This window comes from Dicentrarchus labrax, unplaced genomic scaffold (assembly GCF_905237075.1).
Source record: "Dicentrarchus labrax unplaced genomic scaffold, dlabrax2021, whole genome shotgun sequence".
NCBI lineage: Eukaryota > Metazoa > Chordata > Actinopteri > Moronidae > Dicentrarchus > Dicentrarchus labrax.
Window position 1 is genome coordinate 16,865,162 of NW_026136724.1, and position 17,283 is coordinate 16,882,444.

The window sequence follows — 17,283 nt, forward strand, 5'->3', positions numbered from 1 at the left end:
ATAGGAAATACCACAGTTAATGAAAGATGTTCTCATCTGTGAAAATAGGTCAAACATTGGCCTTTTCATTGGATATTGGCTACAGGCGACATAATGTCAAAATGTATTCATTAACAGAATCAGAAACGGCAGCAAGTTTCCTTGGGCTGATTTCCTTTGCATGCACTAATGTCAACTGAATAGCCATCATCAGTGTCAGGTCTGCTAATGAATGTTTAGTTGGAAGAATTTGATTGGCTTTAGGCACAATGTTTTGATGAGATATTAGGTTAGGTGCACCGTTGTTGCTCCAGCAAATGTGTAACACCAATTAGCCACATCTGAACAGTGGAGAGTGGTTTTTGAGCACAAAAGTCCAGTGGCATGCTCCCTGTGAAATATAAAGCTGTCAGTCAGAGCACAAGGGAATGAGATACTGAAAGCAAGGGGAGGACAGACTAAGAAGGGCTAATTACATAGTTGACACCTCTTGCCTTAAAAAATCCTTTTGAAGAGCATTTTTTTCACATTTCCACAGTAATTTATTTTGCTCTTTAGGCTTCTATTGCCTTTATTATAGTGACAGCTATAGACAGACAGGAAAGGGAGGCAGAGAGAGAGGGGATGACACGCAGCAAAGGGCTGCAGGTCAGATTCGAACCCTGAAGTCGCTGCAGCAAGGACTCAGACTCGGTGCATGGGTCGCCAGCTCTACCCACTGAGCTATCAAGGCACCCTTTGACGGTGATTTCTCAACGACAGCTTTGTTTGGGTGTGCATCCCTATGTCAGCATGTGTTTTTTCTTATTATTTTTAGGACATTGCTTTATTAGATGGACAGAAATGGTGTGACATATGTAGTGTGCAAACCACAATGTTGGCAGTTTTTGTTCATATTGAAATACTGAGAACAGTGCTTGTCAGTGCAATCACTCCTGTGTGTCAAGACCTACTAGAAAGACAGATAGCTTAAATAAATCAAATATTATGCAGGAGCATGCCTCTTGTCTTTCAAAATGCTTCATGCATTCTCCATCAGGAGAATCAAAATGCCTCTGACAGCACGCCAGCAGCCCTTCCTGTGTGGTCGAGTTTTTAGAAAAGGAAAACCCTTTGATAATTATTTATCTTTTTAAACTTCACATATACAATTTAATTAAACAGCCACCATTATGTATGGGTATTCCAAGCAGGATAACCTCTCGAGGCAATGCAAATAAGAGAAGGGCAGATAGTGAAGCTGGAGTATTTAATATATAACATGTATAATTAATGACAAAGGCTGTGAAATATAATGTAGATTCGAAGGGTGGAAGCTTATAATTTTACTCTTGAAAGAAGCCCAAAAGTGGCCGTCGGTGTTTGCTTGAATTCAGGCTTTAAAATAATGGCATTCAAAGTTGTGTGACAACTGTCAAAAGCTTTGTAGAGCCCCTCTAGAAAGGGCATTGGTGAAAATTGCCAGTCAGGTATCACATTATTCCACTACTAATCTCTTTTCATCAGCGGATAAATGAGCAGCAGTGACAAGGTAATCCACATAAGTGGATCCTGTCAAAAATGCCTGTCTGTGTGACAACATTGCTTGACAGGCCATCAGGTTTGAATGCTTTGAGTTCTGGTCATGGCGCATCTGTTATTTGGATCAAGGTTGACTTCCACGGATTAGCATCTGTCAGCTTAATTTACAGCAACACTGGGCTTCAGAACTCAGATTACTGCCAAGGATGCTGATGGCCACTTGTGACTGGCTGTGGCACATTGTGTTCCTGTCTTATCTTAGCTGAAGTTGTCTCTTTACAAGTGTGAGACAGATCCCTCTGCAAGTGAGCAACCATAGAGAGCCTTCATACATCAGTGGTTCTTGGACCGCAAGTCCCATAACGCTCCACTGAAATAGACAGTTTGTTATAGTCTCCTAGCTTTTGGTTCTACTGTTGCATTTAAAGAACACCGGAAACTAGAGTTTCAAGATTAGAAATTGCTCCAAACAAGAATAAAACTATACAATAGTATACAGTACTTTCCTCCCATCAAAGCCTCATATTATCCTCACTGAATGCTGTTCTAGATTAATTTATATCATGCTGGAAATAATTGTCAGGCTTACTGTAATATATGAGAAGTTCTGTAAATAGAGTAACCTGTCCAAGGACAACATAGCTCTGCTTTTTATCACTAAACTCTGAATCACAGGAGAAAGACAAGAGTACAAGGGGGATGGGCAGCAGAATACAGAAACAATGAAGTGGAACAAATCCAACAGACACACGCTTTATCTCGTTCCCTTCGCCTTCCCTGCCTTTTTTCCATTTTTGCTATCTTTCTCTATCTTAATGAGCACCACAGCTTTCTATCGAGGGATGGTGCCAGTGTGATACATCACAGGCAGGACACATACAGGGGAACGAGGACAGGACAGTAGCAGGGTGACAGCTCTGCTGGCAGAGCGATTAAGAGTGCTTAGACAGGCATGCTGATTCAGAGTGAGAGAGCAAAAGAGCACCATCATGCTCAGGGATATGGCAGAGGCACCCATCATCTCCCCAAGATGAAAATGTAATAAGCATTTTATATTGTATAATTTGTAGAAGTTCCAAGTCCAGTTAGGTTTCAGTCAAGATCAAATAGGGAAGAGCCCAAGTAAAGACAAATAGCAGAGACAATCAGTTGTATTGAAAAATGAGACCTACATAGTCCTTTTAAATGCAGCAACATTACTCAGAAAATCAAAAGAAAAGGTTTGAGTAAATACATAATAGTACATACAGAATTTAAGAATTTCCTGTTTTGACCATATCAAAATAGACACTTGAATGCATGCTACTGCCCCCCTTGCCCCCAACAAATCTAGTTCAGGGAAACAGAGAATAATGGGCTGAAAGCAACAGACTGCAACACCAGTATAGTTTGAAAGAGGTTGATTACATCAATCAAACATAGAAATTGTGCATACAGTGGCTTTAAATGGATTTCTAAAGGTGAAACTTTCATTCTTGTCATCAATAAATGCCTTTTTTTCAAATTTTCAATAGGGAGGTAAAAAGTAAAGTCAACTCCCAGTAGTGGATAAATCAAAAAAGTGCTCTTGAGATGAGACCCGAGACCGTAATGAGACTAGAAGTACTACAGCCCGGGTGTGTGTAACATCACATGACTTTTCCTCAACTATTGAATACTAAATATGTGCTCGACACCTTTTGAGAAGCAGTTAAACCTTTAAGAGTGTCACATTGAGAGTGACATTAACAGGCTTATGTTCTTCCCACTGAGCACACTCCAGTCAAAGGGTGAGTTATAATTGCTCATCGGCCTGAGTTAAAATGTCTGGTCATAAAGTCAGTCTACACTGAGAGCCGGTGGCACGATCAGAACCACTCACTGTACAAAGTCTGAGAGCTCACTTGCATAACACGATCTCATTATTCAAAGGCAACGTTGCACCACATTAATAGAAGGTGACCTTTCCATTTGTTTCCAGCAGACGCTGCCTCATATTTTATTTTTACTCCTCTTAGTCGTGCTGTCTCAAACTCTTCAACAAATCAACATTGAAGTATCTATATTTCTGTAACACTTACCCATTCCTTTCCTCTAAATTTCCATACTTGGTAATGTGACTATACACTTGTTCTGTGGTGGCAGCTAAGAGCAGGGTTTAATTGAACAAAGCCTGGGAGAGGAAGCCCCAGAGCAGCACCAGCATGGCTCTGCTTCACCTGCGTGAGGCGATTACTGAGCCACTACATAGATGCAGTGACTTGATGGAGAGTGCATCCATGTCTATGCTCTATGTGAAATCAGTAATGAGCAAGCAACTGCCATGAGAGACTAGCAGGCCAGCTCATTGCCATGCATAGTATGAGGGGACAGCAGGGGAGTCCCAGAGGCAATATAAAAAAAGAAACAGGCTATACTGTCTTACTAATGGCAGTGCACATTACTTGGGAAATGCTCTCAACTGATAGCAACAAAAGGGTAAGACACCATATTGCCCCATATAATTTAGTACATGATAGTGTCCCTGGTCGAGCAAAGCTTAGCAGTGGCTCCATTTCCTTGGATTTATCTGAATCAGATCCTGAAATGCAGCAGGTCTGCAAGAACAATCACTGATGTTCTATTTTTGCCCACATGAGACACAGATTACATAATCAAAAATGGGCATATTTTTATGGACGAAGAAATGAGAATGTCAATACTTATTCAGGCTCAAAGGATTTTTTCATGCACAGTATTATATCACTGCCTATGTATATATTATTCCATCTATAGCATTAGTCTTTCATAACTGTCTGTTGCTGCATTTCACCAGAGAACTGGCTTGAATGCCAGATGTTACTTGATATGTCTGTCTGTTGATTATAGCTTGTTTTAGGGCTGCTGCAAATGTCCTTGCTGCCCTGTGAAAACTGTTTGTCATGTACGCAGCCAACAGAGACACCTGGGACAATTAAGGAAAAAGGAGAAGAGGCTAACATCTGCATTAGGGTTTAGCTAACATTGTGTTTTTTTTAGAGCAGATAGTGATGAGGGTACTTTTAGATCAAGGTTGCTGTTAATAGTAGATATAGATATTTATGCTGATATGGAAAATACAGCTGATGTTACTTAAACTATAATAAGACACTAAAACTCTCCATTGAGGTTCAGACTAATGAAATTGTACTAGGTGGGGTAGCAGCTCATACCACTGATTTTACTCTTGAGAAGCAATTATGATTAGAAATAGAAATCAGAAATCTGCTAATTAAAGCCAAATCAACAGAGGATACACGGTACAGGGTTTTTCAGTTGTGGATAAATTATTTGTATGAAATAAAATGTTTAATGTGAAGTGAGAGGCGAGATAGCGAGGCTTGGAGTAGGTAGCGTGACGGTGTTTGTCAAGTCTTAGCTGCTGCAGGGTTTTTCCATATGACAGGAGAAAATTGACTCGTCTCCCTTACCTTCCCAGTTTGCTTGAGGACTTTTTTCATTCATTACTGGCTAAGCTCCAGTGTTTTTGCATCCCAGAAGGGTTGTGATATTTTCTAGACAGTGTGGTTTCTGAACTGTCAACTGTGGTTAGAACTATAAAAGATCTTTCCATTGACCTGCATCTGTTCAGAATACATTGACTTGGCTCTTGTAGGCTATTTTAATCTATGCTCAGCAGAAGGCTTAAAAATGCTTCCAGTAATTTTATCTTCAGAATTTGTATCTAACAGATTTTTGGGTTTAATGTGGCAGCTTACGGTGAATTGGAGTCATTGGCTGGGCTGCCTGGCAGAACAGCAGAGGTCGTATGTGACACTGTCATTTTTCACAGATGGTGTGGAAGCTGCCATAGAAAAGTAGCTGGAATATCAATAGGCTGATCTCTGAGCATTCTCTGAAGTGGTAGGGAGGGGAGTAGCTGGATAGAGGGCACCTTAAACTGACATTCCTGCAATGCTGAAGATAATTTGCGGTAAATCAGTATGAATATAATTTCTGCGAAGTGGCATCTAAAGGTCAGAGTGAAAGAATTATGAGCCTCTTGCTGTCAAGTCTCAAGACTATTCATCAACAGAAATAACGAGGGAGTGGAGCAGTCACTTGGTGTTGATTTGGTTGACCACATTAGAACTGAAACAGAAGATGGAGAAGACTCTGACCAAGACCTGTATTCATAAACCCCTTCGCTGTATTAATCATAATAGGTGCACACACAAAGTCACGCAAATTCTCCAGAGTACATTTTGATATCTTTCCTCTCACTTGGCGCACAGTGACACATGGCCACCTACAGGTTCTCTGGGGAATCTCTGGGTAGTGGACTGTTTGCAGATTATCACAGCTTGTTTTTCCACCCGCTTGAATGCCATTTCCTGCTCGTTAACTCTCCATTAACGTCTCTTGCTTCATGTCCACTTAACACAAGCACTGCAAGAGAGGTCTGGGTTTGAGAGGCTTTGTCACACCTGCAAAGAAGAGGTTTTCCCTGTAATTATATCCTCTCGTGCATAATGCCATTGTCTAACTTCTAAGGAGAGGCCATTGTCAAGTTATTCAGTAAGCTTTTGATACACTATCCATGAATGGCAGTCTTATCGTTGGAGAGGTTTTGTGCCCCTGTGACCCTGGGAGTTGTCAGGGGGGGCAAAAGCTCCTGGTGGGGTCTCCAAGAGAAATTAGACTCAAGTGAGGGACAAGATTAGGAGTGATTTAATGGGAACTAACTTCACACAGAACTGGAAAACCAGGAAAAACCCTCCTGGGGTTAGGACTGGATGCAAGCTTATGTGGCAGGCCAACAACTAGATGTAGTTGGGCTCCATGCACAGCACATGCTCTGGAAACAATACCTGGACCAGGGCTGCCAATGGTGAGAAGCACCAGCCAAATGTTGAGATGCTCACAAGAACCCAACTGAGATCCACTGTGTTGTGGAGCTGAGAATATGGCATGCAGGCCATTGCTATGAGCATTCGGTCCTTGTATAACTGCAGTGGGAACTATGTATGTGTTCTTGGTAAGTGCATTCTCTTCTGGTTTGGGGCTCTGGGGGCTGTCTTTTGCTACCCATCTGTGTATAGAGTATCGAATTTGATGGCCTTAGGATTTCATGTCTATTTTTTTTGCTGATGATGTCTGTCTGTGACATTCAGGGACAGGTGTGCAGCCAAGTGTAAAGCAGTTGGGGTGAGGTTTGTTATCTCAGAGTCTGATGCGTTGGTGGAACTTGCTGCTTTAGGCGAAGGAAATCAAGTATGTTGGGATCTCCTTCATGAGTAAAGGCACCAGTATACTTTGTCAGTAGAGCTTGTTGGATGGTCGAAGAGCTTCTGAATCACCTCCCCTGACCATTCTCTAACTGCTACAGACAAATTTTGTAACATTCACGCCCACTTAATAGAGTGCCATATCTGCAAATGTGAGAAAGTAAGCAGCGTTTGATTTTCTTACTCAAGCTCTTTTTTCATTTTTACATAATTTCTTATTTTACATTTCTCTCAAGTGAGTGCAACACTTTGAATACCAGGAGAGACTGTAAATTAGTACCGCTATCCCCATATTTAAATGATTATTGCGTTTTGGCCCTCTCAATGACGACTGGTGTTTCACCCTGCCTTCGAGTGTTCAGAGCATAAACTTCTCTTTTCTTATGTTGTCACACAATATGTCGTACAAACCACTTCTTTTCTAGCATAACTTGTCCCTGAGGGTAAGAGAGCATGAGATTGACAGGCAGTTGCAGGCATCATAATGGACTGCTGTGGTTCAGAGTTGAGCTCTGATTTATCAGATTATCTACTTTCTTGGCATTCAGAGGGTGTCTTGGCTCACCTGTAAGGACCTAGACGGACAGGGTGAAAAGCTCACGTATCCAAAGGGAGCTTTAAGTAGAACCCCTGCTCCTTAAGTAGAAAGGAGCCAGTTGCTCTGACCTGATTGGCTCCAGGCAGGGTATTCCCTATGGTGGTATCCCCCTGGGTCTCCTCACAGGTCGAGAATTGCATCACTTTTCTGGGCAGGGGCACCCCAAGATTACCCAGGTAGAGCTGAAGATTGTGGCTGGGTGAGGACGATGCTTAGCTGCCATCATGATCCAGTATCCAAATAAATGGCTGAAAATGGATGGATAAATGGTTTTGATCATTCTCTGTACAAATATTTACACTGTAACTCTACAGGCATCTGTCAAAACCCATCCCAAACAGTCTGATACCCCTGAGATAGTGGAAAGAACTCAAGGAAATGAATGCAGATTTGTAATTATACTTCACCAGCTCAAGATTCAAATTGTTTTGCAGCCATGTTTCATCAGAAGAGTGAGATAGTGTGTTGATTTGATGGTTATCAGGACCTTTTTCATTTCCTGCTAAACATTTCTTCAAATATTTGTATACATCTGTGTGTATCTCAGTGCTTTGTCAATTTTCCTGTCTGAATGACAGCCCTACTGCAGAGTAGTTTGCACACACTTGGTATAAAACAAACCAATATTTACCTTAGCTGGAACTTAACCTCACAGTAGAGTCCAAAACGATTTAGGAGATTGTCTTGGTGAAAAGAAAGACTTCCACTTTGTGTTTACCATACGTCATTAATATAAACCATTTCAAACCTTCCACATCGTCATATTACACCTCTTAACATTTGCCAGAAAACTGACTGCATGCTTTGTTGTCTACAATAGGTAAGCCTTGAGCTTTGGATGAGCAAGTGAAGTAGTGTCTCTTTCTTTTTTCTTTTTAAAAACTTGTTTATATCCATTAACTGTAATACCATTGGGAGGAGTGCTGAATGGATCTGCACCCCCTGTGGGGAAGCTGTACTGCAGCAATGATAGCTTTTGCATTCCAGTCATGCTTCTCTGCAAACAGCAAGTAAACGAAGGCCTAACCCTGTATGCTCCCATGGAGAGGGCCAGCAATGAAAATGCATGTAATCATTGAAAGCAGGGGGCAAGTGCCCTGGGCTTTACCTTGGATCAGTGCTCAGAGATGGGGAATGGGAATCTGGACACTAGGGAGGCAGCCGAATGCATCGGTTCAAGAGCAGCTCCGCAGCTGCCACATTTGGAAAAAAATGTTTTTTATGCTTGAAGCTACATCAACAGAAAGCCCACACCTGTTGTCTGTCCCTGACAAAACCAGTGACCTGCGTAAGTAGTTATTTAGCTTCAAATATGAGGCAAAGCAGATATTGTCAATGCAATGATTGTTTCTTAAGTCATCACAGTTATTTGGATTTACGCAGTTATGATTTAACCATCCTGGAGTCCACTACAAAAGACAGTTGTGGAAAACGGGTGAGGTTGGCCCTTTCTGCTTCCCAGAGGGCATAAGCAATTTTCAGCTCTAGTGAGCAAGCTCCAGAATACCTAAGTCTGAACACAGAACAATACTCAAGCTCATTTATTCATGTCCTCCCATGGCAGTAGCTGACTTGAATCACTTTTTTTCTAATACACTAAACAAAAAGTGAAAATTTAGGATTGTGGAATCCATTGACACACATTTACTCAGAGCAAAAGTATAAGGATGGCAAAGATAAACCATGACGCCAAGCCTTTCTTATATTTTACTTCAAGTATAGCAAGAGTGATAATTCATTAAGAAGTGTGATGAGATAAACGAAAATCTGAATATTCATCTCTCTTAGGATAATGATGGATGTGTCAGTCATGTCCTGATTGCTCCGTCAGATGCACTGGCGCTGACTGCAGTAGTACTGAGACATGCAGGTAAGCTCTATGATTGATGGCTATGCTAAGAGTGCCACTGCTGCTCTCCCCAGGTGATGGCAACTGCACTCATGCTCAGCGGGCTGGGATGCCAGCATTTCTACCAGTCAACACTGAAGCAAAGATGTCTTTCTTCTCTTCAAGACAACTTTATTGCAATTGAAAAAAAAGTGGTAAAACTGTAAAACAGCAGCCTGATGGGTAAAATAAAGCACAACACAGGCTTTCCTTGGAGCAGAAGTGTCTTTTCGCAATAGGTTGATGCTAACATGACTCACAATATGTGGACGTAAGCTTTAAAACAAAGTCTAGGCTCCCCTGAGACCTTTTCAGAAAACCATGGCTGTCAACATGGAGCTGAAACGGATTTGTGCGTCTTTAGTTGACTCTAGCTGGGGCACAGCTTTTGCTGTGTTGTGGCAGAGATTTCAGGTGTGGGACGAGGCTTATGGCAGCTGGAGGTGGACAAAGAGCAGCTAGGGGAGTTAACTGTCTCCACTGTGCTATGACCATCTATACTGATCCACTTTATTTCTCTAATCCACTTGTCTCGAGCGAGCCACAAGTGTGTCCCATTTGTATTGTTGGTGTTTTTGAATATAAATCGGTGGACTTAAACATTTTATGGGGATTAGTCCAGCTTAGCTCCATGCCTAATGCAATGATTAGGGATTTCTGGCACAACAGATAAGTGAATGTTCACTAGTTACTCAGCAACTGTGCTCAACTGTTAAAGACCATAAGCTGAAATGGCAAAATCTTGGACAAGACAGCTGCTGTAGTGCGTCACCCAAAACACTTCAGTCAGTTTCACATTGTTTTACTTCATCAGATGGTCAATGACAAAGCTATTGTCACCATTATGTGCGAATCAAGTGAGTGGTTTATACATAGCATGTTGATAGAGATCTAAGTTAAAAAAAGAAAAGAAAAATATCTTCACAGGTGCATGTTGCATGCAAATAAGTACGATTTATTTGCAGTATGTCGTTCAAATTTAGCATTAATCTCTCTGAACTGAAGAGAATATTTGATTCTATCTTCTGTGATTAAACAGATGATTGATTCCAGATGCTGTCTGAACGATGATAAATGTATGTGGTTTTTGTAGTGGGTTTTAGTCAGATTGCCTTCGATTTGTATCCGCTTTAATGTCAAGAAACTTATTGGACAGCATATTGATCGTTCTTTTAAGTAACAACAGATTGGTACTTTCAAAAAGTATTTGATTTACAGGCTGAATACCGCAGGCTGGATAAAGTTTGATTAGTTCTTTTCCACACAAAAAAAGCAGCTTGGAACTTCTCCAGCCTGATGATATTTATGTCAAACTGAGAAGTGATAACTACCAATTGTGCCATGAAATCTGACCCGCAGCACACGAAAGAGCTCCAAGTGTTGTGACCCCGCTCTAGACACAGAGCAGACAAACCACATTACTCCTAATATCAAAGGCCTGTGAAACACTGAACTGAGCAGTGTATAAATCAAAGCGAGGTCTACAACAGGCAAGTGTTTAAGGTTAAAAGCGAGAACTAGTGGGTCACTTGCAGATCAAAAGAATTTTATAGTGCTGTATGAAGAGAATTTTTCAGTGCAAGCTGAAAATGGACCTTTGAAGATAAAATGTCAGTGCCAATTTGGTCAATAATTCCTTTTAAAGTTTTTATTGAACTCTTGATAATATATACTGTGTGTGTGGTGTATAATTACACGTCCCTCTCCTTTTTAAGGATGTACGTGCTAACATTGTTTAAATAACTATTATATTGACGTATTGCAAATATAGGGTTTGGGGAAGAAATTCAGAAGACAGAACAAATAAACATTAAGTCAAGCCATTAGTAATTCATAGTCAAAATTGTGTGGTCAGAAATGTATCCATCAAAGTGGGTAGGCAGAGAAAAGCCTAGAAAAAACAGCTTTGAAAACTCTCTGTGAAAAAATAAATATGAAGTTGACAGATGCTTTGAAAAGACAATCACCAGGATTTCCACATGGTGAAAATAACTGTCAGATTCAATTCAGAGGTAGTGGAAACACTTTCATACATTTATTAAACTCAGTTGTCCAGTGAGTAAACAACCTCTTTCTTCCACTGGTTAGGCTGAAATTAATTGTGCTTGATACTAAACCTTGCGCCACCATGCTCAGGCTTGTCATCATTGTGATATCCTCATTTGACTTGTTGCCTCATTTCCACACATCTCATTTTTCATCAGCCATTCATGTGCATTTAAATTGTGCAGTCCCTTTTAGTGCCTTTTTTCCCCCTCTTTTCTCAATAATGAAGCAGGTGTCTAATTGGGAGATGTTATTTACGCACTGATTATGAAAAATATCTGTGCCAGATATCTGTGCTTCTAATTACCTATTTAATTGGTGTTCAGCCAAAACTGTCACTGTTTTGATGAATGGCTTTTAGACAAGCTAAAAGCTGTAACACAGAAAAGGTCACTCATACGGATGGATTATAGAGACATGTATATTTATATTTTATAATCTAACAGTGGATCATCATTACTCTCCCCTCAGTCCATTACACGTTAAAAGATGGCATTGCATCTTTTCCAGCATATTGAATATATTTATACTGAATGTGACTGAAATTAATAAATAAATGCATGTTTAATGTTACAGTGCTGCCAATTTTCCACAGTAATTTAGTATTTTGATTTATATAATTTCTTTTTCACGGTTCGTGGTTTTTTACGACGGAGTTTTGTTTTGGGAAATTACGAGAATAAAGTCATAATATTACGAGAATAAAGTCATAATATTAGGTCTACAAGAATAAAGTCGTAACATTACGAGAAAAAAGTCGTAACATTACGAGAATAAAGTCGTAATATTACGAGAATAAAGTCATAATATTAGGTCTACGAGAATAAAGTCGTAACATTACGAGAAAAAAGTCGTAACATTACGAGAAAAAAGTCGTAACATTACGAGAAAAAAGTCGTAACATAACGAGAATAAAGTCGTAACATAACGAGAATAAAGTCGTAATATTACGAGAATAAAGTCGTAATATTAGGTCTACGAGAATAAAGTCATAACATTACAAGAATAAAGTCGTAATATTCAGAGAAAAAAGTAATAATATTATGAGAAAACAGTCGTAATATTACGAAAATAAAGTAGTAATTTTATGAGTCAGCCTTTTGGCTCAGCCAGCAAAACTGTTTAACGGCAAAATTATCAATACGTTAGCTTACCTGCTGACAGTACGACTGAGACAAACAGCGGCTGCTGGACTCAGGTTGAGACTGCTGTTTAGTTGAGCTGGTCACGTCAGATCTTGGTAACTCTATCAGAGCTTTTTTCTTGTATTATTACAACTTTATTCTCATAATATTACGACTTTATTCTCGTAGACCTAATATTATGACTTTATTCTCGTAATTTCCCCCAAAAAATTAAATATTTTTTTCTCTTACTCTGGCCCCAATACTCCGTCGTAGTTTTTAGATTAGTTGAATTTTGTGGGATTCTTTCTCTTAAATGTATTTGCCTTAATACTTGACTTCTATGCTCAGTTGAAGAGGGCAGTTTGAGAGTTCTTTCTGAGCTAAGAAAGAGGTGAAGTATGAGTAAAACTTAAGAGTACAATATAACTGTGCTTTGCCCATGAACCTATATATACGCCATTCAAAAGTCTTCAAATGACTAAAAAGCTGAAGCTGACACAGTCATCTTTTGCACCTCTTTACAAATCTTCTCTTCTCTCTTGTTCTCTTTTGTAGGTTCCATCTGAGTAGGAGGTGGCAACAAAAGACCAAATGCCATGGATGTTTTCAATTTGACCTACTGGAATGCCTCTGAAGGCAATGACACAGAAGCTGTGAAAAAGAGCGAAAGCGCCTACAAGACTGTGGAGGTGGTGTTCATCGTGTTGGTGGCCGGTTCCCTCAGTTTGGTTACAGTTATTGGAAATATCCTGGTCATGCTTTCCATCAAAGTTAATCGGAACTTGCAGACTGTCAACAACTATTTTTTATTCAGCCTTGCATGTGCTGACCTAATTATTGGACTGTGTTCTATGAACTTGTACACAGTCTACATAGTAATCGGGTACTGGCCCCTGGGGCCGGTGGTGTGTGACCTGTGGTTAGCCTTGGACTATGTTGTCAGCAATGCATCTGTCATGAATCTTCTCATCATAAGCTTTGACAGATATTTCTGTGTCACCAAGCCTCTCAGCTACCCTGTCAAAAGGACCACCAAGATGGCAGGAATGATGATTGCCGCAGCCTGGGTCCTCTCTTTCATCCTCTGGGCACCAGCCATTCTCTTCTGGCAGTTCATTGTTGGTGGGCGGACAGTGCCTGAGAAGGAATGCTACATCCAGTTCTTCTCTAATGCCGCAGTCACGTTTGGCACTGCCATCGCCGCCTTTTACCTGCCTGTCATCATCATGATTCAGCTCTACTGGCAGATCTCCAGAGCGAGCAAGAGCCGTGTGAAGAAGGATAACCGCAAACCATCAAGAGCCAATCCAGAGCCCTTGTCGCCTGCCCAGACGAGGAACAACACACCAAAACCCAACAATAACAACGTACCAGGGGAAGAGACAGGATGTTCCCAGAGCCAGAATGCTGAGGATGGAGCTAACCAGCATGATGGAAAACTGCAAAATGGGAAAGGACCTTCCTCAACCACTGCTGAGGGAGAAACCGAAGGTGACGACGTTGCAAAGGAGAACTGCACTCCTGGAGAAGAGAAGGAGAGCTCCAATGATTCAACATCAGGCAGTGTGGCTGCGTCCAATCAGAAGGACGAGGAGACTGCACCCACTGCCATTAACTCCAGCGTGGAGACAAGCCAGCCACTCCCTCGTCAGCGAGCCAAGGCAGGAGGCTCCAAGCTAACCTGCATCAAGATCAAGACTAAATCACCCAAGGGTGACTGCTACACACCGTCCAACGCCACCGTTGAGATCGTCCCAGCCACAGAGCGGCAGAATCACGTTGCACGGAAGATTGTGAAGATGACAAAGCAACCACCCATTAAGAAGAAGAAAGCGGCGCCATCACGGGAGAAAAAAGTTACTCGCACAATAATGGCCATCCTGGTAGCTTTTGTAGCCACCTGGACTCCTTATAATGTGATGGTGCTTATTAACACCTTCTGCTCCAGCTGCATCCCCAACACAGTGTGGACTATTGGCTACTGGCTGTGCTACATCAACAGTACCATCAACCCCGCCTGCTACGCTCTGTGCAATGTCACATTTAAAAAGACATTCAAACATCTTCTCCTCTGCCAGTATAAAAATAGTAGGTCAGCCAGATAAATATGGGCCACTTAGAAGAAAAAGCTGAAGTTTGAGTTGCCTGTGTGTGCCATCCATTGTGTGTGTGTATGTGTGTGTGTGTGTGTGTGTGTGTGTGTGTGTGTGTGTGTGTGCGCGTATGAAAGATTAGTGAGAATGATAAAGAGTGCAAGAGTACATTTGAAATTACTTCATTTCATTTGATCATGTGTTTGTTAAATTTCTCTCTCAATAACCGGTTGTAGCACTTTACACAAATTCAACTGATGCCAGTTGCGTTGAGTTGTGTTGTGCAGAAGCAGCACAGATGAGGAAGGTTGTGAAAAATTCAGTTTTATTCAGAGATGTAAGCTCAAAAAAATAAGGGTGTGTAAGGCAGGGAGCACTTGGGAGTGACACTGAGCTGATAAAAAATGAAACAAGATCAAGAGCGGAGGAAGATCTGCGCTGTACGAAAACACAAGAAAACTTCAAAATGGGAAAATAGGGCTGACTGAATTTACAAACCTCAGAAGTTTGAAGTTCAGTGAAGATTCCTGTAGATAACTGTACATATCAGTGTATACTCAATATTTGTGTGAGTGCACGTGGGTGTGTGCTGGCTCGGAGTATGTGTGCACACCCATGCGTACCCCTCTGCCTGCCTTCTTTCTATCTGTCTGTGATCCTCATCATGGCACTTCCAACCAGCAACATGTAGAATAAAGTGGGGCAGCCTGTGTAGATTGCCATAAACATGGTCACATCAGGGCTGGAAGCTATCCTATCTACCAATGAGCCCCTGTGGGAATGAGTTGCCATTAATACATAATAGATAGATAAATATATTAACGCTGCACTTGTCAACTTGCCAGCTGGTGGCTGGAAATAACTTCAAACTTAAAGGGTCGGTTCAGCCAAATTACAAAAACATTCTTACTTACCTCTACAGGTGGTGTTTCACCATGCAGCTGGTTAGGTTGCTTATATTTGGCCAGGTATTAAAATAAATGTATCCAAATTTTGGCCTTCACCCAACAATAATGAGTTAAACACAATTTAGCATATGCTTATAGCACTGGAAAATGACATTTAAAATATTCAACAGCAGCATATATTCCTGGTTACACAGTAACTAACAAGTTTTTCATTAGAACTACTCTCCAACAAGATTATTTTTTATAATTTCCATGAACCAAGTCTTTACAGGATGTTAACCCCTGTTGTAGCATGAAATAGAAAAATAAGTATCTAACAGATGGAGACAACTACAGATTTGGACCAATTAGATGAATCTGTGATCCTGCTAGAACCCCGACTCTGATATGTAACTAAAACACAAATAAAAATAAAGTGTGAGAAAATTGAGATCACTCGTGTCTGTAGATATAAAGCTGAAGCCAGAATACAATTAGCTTAAAGAGCATGAACAGGCAGAACACCACTGATATATCCAATTTGTTTCATGCATACAAAAACCAAAGTACGAAAATGTCAAGTTGTGGTTTGACAAGGTTTATGTGAAGGACAATTTTTTTTCTGCGGGGAAGTTTCCTGAAGTCTTGTCGTCACTTTGAGGAAGCCACTGCACCCGGCCAAGAAATAGTCCCTCACATAACCCCAGTAAAACCACAACTTGTCGTTTCACTATTTAATTTTTACAAAACAAAACAAGAAAAATTTGTGGCATGAGATTGTTCAGTTGCACTCTTTGATCCGCCCACCGTTTATATCACATCATGTCAGTTTTTACACATCTGCTGACAGGATGTCCGATGTATATTTTATTGTGGTTATTAAGATTTTTATGTCTGCTGTGAAGTTCACTGCTACTGTAGGAACCTTCCTACTCTGTGAGTGAATCAGGTGGAGCTCAGAGCTGTGCTTATTACTGTCTGTGGGAAGGCAATGTGTTGTGGGGTTTTTTGTTTCTTTTGCTGTGTGTGGATGAGTGAGAGACGTCATTTAATCCTGTTGATTAGTGGATTGATGTCACAGCATGTACTGTACCACATTGTACTGATGATGATTGTGAAGGCCTGGTTGGGTGTGTGTCTGCGTGTGTGTGTGTGTGTGTGTGTGTGTGTGTGTGTGTGTGTGTGTGTGTGTGTGTGTGTGTGTGTGTGTGTGTGTGTGTGTGTGTGTGTGTGTGTGCGTTGGGGGGTGCTCTTGTGTGAGGTGTGTGTTTGCTCCAAGAGTGGAGTTTATTTCTGATCACAAGTTGCGAAATTGTGATTTAAATAAGGGCTATTTCCACGTCTTTATTGTACATTGTTTTTGTAACCCATCTCCTTTTTCATTTTGAAAATTAACAAGCGAGTTAATTAATTCTATGTAATCGTTCTATTCTTAAATTAAAAGTAATAAATAGTTGCGCTCATTTTAATTATAAAAGAAATGAGAAAATATCAATTTACTGTAAGACATGTTCTGTGTATTCATGCATGTCATCCATCATTTCAACCTATTAGACAATTTTCAGTTACATTAATGTATGCTCACCAGTAGGAGTGATGAATATGCATGAGAATCTGCCATCAGGAGGCTGCCACAGTGGCTGGTAGGGGGGCTTTGCACAGAATTACGCCTGCACCGAATAGCTCCTCAAGGCTGTCTCCTTTAAAGAAAGATCTGGGACAGATCCTATAACGAAAACTCACCATGAGGCTGATCAGATTATGGGACGATGTGGAACACCTACATTTGAGATTAAAGATTGCCCATTACACGCTCAGCTTGTGCTTGCATGCTACGCGCCCATGCCCCACTTAGTGCTCCACTCAGCCCTGATCCTGTTATAGTCTCTACCTCATATATGAGGTCATGAATGTAATGT

The 17,283-nt window shown here is 40.9% G+C and overlaps 1 protein-coding gene across 4 annotated transcripts in view; it reads left to right on the plus strand.

Annotated features, from left to right (window-relative positions):
* Positions 1-16,565, plus strand: part of chrm2a (cholinergic receptor, muscarinic 2a) — a 66,289-nt gene extending 49,724 nt beyond the window's left edge. For all 4 annotated transcript variants that reach the window (XM_051392401.1, XM_051392403.1, XM_051392402.1 and 1 more), the window contains one exon: positions 12,940-16,565. In XM_051392401.1, the coding sequence (XP_051248361.1) occupies positions 12,981-14,489 (1,509 nt within the window). In that variant the 5' untranslated portion in view covers positions 12,940-12,980 and the 3' untranslated portion in view covers positions 14,490-16,565. The remainder of the gene's footprint in view (positions 1-12,939) is intronic.
* Positions 16,566-17,283: the final 718 nt, after the last annotated feature.